Source organism: Lolium perenne, chromosome 6 (genome assembly GCF_019359855.2).
Source record: "Lolium perenne isolate Kyuss_39 chromosome 6, Kyuss_2.0, whole genome shotgun sequence".
NCBI classification, from domain to species: Eukaryota; Viridiplantae; Streptophyta; class Magnoliopsida; order Poales; family Poaceae; genus Lolium; species Lolium perenne.
Window position 1 is genome coordinate 254313755 of NC_067249.2, and position 4194 is coordinate 254317948.

General features: G+C 42.1%; 1 protein-coding gene across 1 annotated transcript; it reads left to right on the plus strand.

Annotated features, from left to right (window-relative positions):
- Nucleotides 1-2266: 2266 nt before the first annotated feature.
- On the plus strand, nucleotides 2267-3040 carry LOC127305206 (uncharacterized). Its single transcript, XM_051335597.2, has one exon. It carries the CDS (start codon nucleotides 2344-2346, stop codon nucleotides 2833-2835), a length of 492 nt encoding a protein of 163 aa, XP_051191557.1. The 5' UTR covers nucleotides 2267-2343; the 3' UTR covers nucleotides 2836-3040.
- The last annotated feature ends 1154 nt before the right edge of the window (nucleotides 3041-4194 follow it).

Sequence of the window (4194 nt, forward strand, 5' to 3'; positions counted from 1 at the left end):
CCACCTCTAGCACGCTTAACTTCCGAGTTCCATTCCGTCCCGCATCCAAGTGCTACGCGCGCATGTATGTGATACTAGTATCATATCAATCCTATTAACATGTTGGTCGATGTCACATTTTTTTTATTGTTTGAATTTCAAATAATTTTTTTCATAAACAAAAATAATGATGTAATAATAATCGTGAATAAATAAATAAACATTAACTTTTTAATTTTTATTATTTTTAATTTTTTTAAATATATTTTTTGCAAAACCTAAAACCTAAATATTTGAAAATCTAATAATTGGGTAAAAGTAATAGTAATCTTTATGCTGGATGCAATTATTAATTTTATTTTTTGAAAAATTTAAAAAATATAAAATCCGTAATTTATAGCAAAAACTAAAATATTCCTGCTTTCGTATTTTCATTTGCAATTCGGATGTAACTTTTTCTCAGGATTTTTTTGATATATTATACGTTTTTTTCCGACGTCGTATGCAAAAGTTATTGCGGTTTTACCATTTTTTAAACTTTTTTTTGCAAAAAAAGTGAAAATTCGAATTTCTTAATTTCTCCGAATAGTAGGTTGCATAACATACAAGAATCTGAAAACATTTTTTTTCAATTTTCTATCATTTTCTTTTGTGGGGGGGGGGGGGGGTGTGCAGGGTGCATGGGAGTAAAAAAACTCGGAAAAATCTTTAGTCGCGGTTGGGGACACCAACCGGGACTAAAGGGCCCTTTAGTCCCGGTTGGTGTCCCCAACCGCGACTAAAGGTTTTTCCGCCGGCCGTATCCCTCCATAGTCTTTTAGTCCCGGTTGGTGGAGCATTAGTTGCGGGTTGCCTCCCCCCTTTAATCGCGGTTCAAATATTTCCGGGACTAATAAAAGTGGACGGAAGTCTCTTTTTCTACTAGTGATAACCGGCGGGCTGCACACGGGAACCAGATTCCTGGCGTCGCCGAAATTCAGATGAATCAGCACATGCACAGTGTGCAAAAAATGTCCGCAGCCGAATATGGTTCTCGATGAGATACTCGTGCACGCAAGACTTTTATCATGGGAAATCCCCATGCACACTCCTAGTGTGCTATTTTTCTTGTCGTGATCAAGATTTTTTTTCTCGGTCATAGTTTTTTATCAGAGGATACCGGAAAATCCAGTTACCCTAAAATATCGGAAATCATGGGATTTTTTTGTTTGAGATTATGCAAATAAAATTTATAATTCAAAAAACTGAAACACAAAACAAAGAAATTTCTATCCTAAATTAATTGTATGGCTTATGCATGGCAACGGTAAGACTCTATCGTCGAAGACAAGCAAGTTATGACCTCGAATCATAGTCATGTCACCTTTATCTTTATCATTTTTAATGTAAAAGACAGAATAAATAGACAAAAACAAATATTTTGCTCTTGTAGTTGAACTCGCGACCTTTGGGAAACTCTTGCGCACCAAGCAACCACTCCGTCTCAAGCTATCTGCAGGATACATCATACGTCATCTATATGACCAAAAACTAGAGTTCAAATCCAAATATAGCCAAAAAAAATTGACCGGTATAAAAAATTATGGAGGGTAGCGGAATATCTGGTTTCCGCAAAAATTTCGGAAATTCTGGCCCAGAAAAAAAACCCAGTCCGAACCTATATTACTATACTGGACATAGCATTTGATGTGTGTTGTCCTTTAAAGAGAAAAAATCTACTCCATCTATATCGGATTATTCGGGTATTAAGTATTTTAAAAAATTGATTACAAATCTGATCAAAAAATATTAGATATATACCATAAATATTATATTATTGAAAACTTTTTTTGAATATGAATCTAATAGTATAATTTCTGCAGCGTATATTTTATATTTTGCTAATTAAATTAATTAGTACATTTTTGAAGCACATAATACCCTAATAAACCTGTATTTGTGTCGGACAATTAGTTAAGCCTTCACCAGTGCAGATCCCCGGGATGGTTTTGTCGATTCAGATCGTTTGCCGTTGACGGTAAAATGAAAAAACATAGGAAAAGCAAGAGTTTCCCAAACTCTGTGTTGGTTTGTACTGCAAGAAATTGGCCATAATTTTCAGAAACATTTTCAAACCAAGTTAGCATGAATCCTTACAATATTGAGTTGTCGGCCGACGTTGACCGGAATGTAGGACCGGTTCCGGTGTGCGGCAGGTCGAGCCGCCCACCGAACTCTTCAGCTCTTCCCCGCCGTCTGAAGTTACCAAACTAGCCCTGTCTTCCTATATAATATATGCCCTCCAAACCGCTTCCTCTGTTTACTAGCCACTCCCCTGAACCACCTCTGCCACACCAACTTCTCTCTCTAATTTCAACAGTTCTAATGGCGACGGCGGCTGCCAGTCGGCCCAGCGGGCCGGTTCTTTCGATACCAAACTACCGCTCCGCCTCCCCCAACCGTATCAAGCTTTCCGCCGCCGGAGCCCGCTCGCCGGGCAAGACCATCAGTGTTGCATCGGCCGCCCCCGCGAAGAGCCGTCAGTCCTGTATGTGCTCTCCGACGAACCACCCCGGCTCGTTCCGCTGCAGCAAGCACAAGAGACGCAAGCAGGAGTCTCCGACCTGCCACGGCCACGGCCACAGCAAGCCCGCTTCACCGCCTTCAGCGGCATCCCTCGGCAGCGGGGCCTCCAAGATGGGGACGCTGGTGCGGGTCGGCGGCGCCATGCAGAGCGGTACGTGGGCGCGCAGGGCGCTGTCGCCGACCCCGCAGTCGCCGCACCGGAGGCGCGCTTCCGCCGGCTTCCGGCCCCGACCTAGCCGTCTCTCCACTGTCTCCTTCCCCGGGGACTGCGCCGGCGACAACCGCCAGTGAACAAACACAACCAACTCCGTCGACATGCCATAGCTGCAGCCTGCAGGGTACCTGTACATACTGAGCACTGATAGTGAGCATAGTTGTCTGTAAGTAATTAGCCTGTGGTAGACTGGAGTTTTTGATCCAGGTAGCAGTCTAGCAGAGTTCATCCTCCCTTTCGTTTTGGATATATACATGAGTGAGAAATGGAGACATTCGGATACATGCATCTCAGTCTTATCCGCCATGGATGATTGTTGCTACAACAGCTTTCTGTTTCTGGAGTGTGGCAACGTCCCTCCCTTCCCCTGTTTCTCTTTTAGATAAGCTCGATCGGCACCAGTTGAGTGACCGGTGGCGTCTCGCCGTCGGTTCCTCCCGTCACGCGACAACCGTGCCCCCACCCCGATGATACGAGCAACTTAGAGCAAAGGGGGAAAGCCTCCTGTTCCGAAGAAATATGTGTGCTCCGTAACATTTTCGTTATGCAACTGACATGGACTGTTTCCCTCGTCATTTAGTAACTGACAATTATCTTCTAAGAAAAATGTGATCCTAACAACTCCTTTTACTGAGAAGGAGGTGTACGATGCAATTTCACAGATGGAACACAATAAAGCTCCTGGCCCGGATGGTTTTCCGGCGGAGTTTTATCAAATGTTCTGGGAAGTAATTAAAATTGACATTATGGCACTATTTGATCAACTTGTTTCAGGGGATTTGCCCCTGTACAAACTGAATTTTGGTGTTATTACTTTACTTCCAAAGATGCAGGACGCATTTCAGATTCAGCAATATAGGCCTATTTGCCTTCTAAATGTTTGTTTCAAAATATTCACTAAGGTAGCGACAAATCGCATTACGGGGATTGCCCCAAAAGTGATAAAACCTACTCAGTCGGCATTTATGCCGGGTCGTAACATTCTAGAGGGGGTGGTAATTTTGCATGAAACAATTCATGAATTACATAGTAAGAAAATGGATGGTGTTCTTTTAAAAATTGATTTTGAGAAGGCATATGACAAGGTCAAGTGGTCCTTTTTGCAACAGTCCATGAGAATGAAAGGTTTTGATAATGGATGGTGTAAGTTAATTGAATCTTTTATGCAAGGAGGAAGTGTTGGTGTTAAAGTAAATGACGACATTGGCCGCTATTTTCAAACAAAAAAAGGAGTCAGACAGGGTGACCCATTATCTCCAATGCTTTTTAACATAATAGCAGATATGCTTGCTATTTTAATCGAAAGAGCAAAGGAGGATGGCCAAGTGGGAGGTCTTATTCCTCATCTTGTTGAGGGAGGACTGTCTATCCTACAATATGATGATGATACAATTTTGTTTTTAGAACATGACTTGCAGAAAGCGGTAAATATGAAG

Coding starts and splice junctions, on each gene's coding strand:
- LOC127305206 (XM_051335597.2), top strand. CDS start 2,344: ATGGCGACGGCGGCTGCCAGTCGGCCCAGCGGGCCGGTTCTTTCGATA.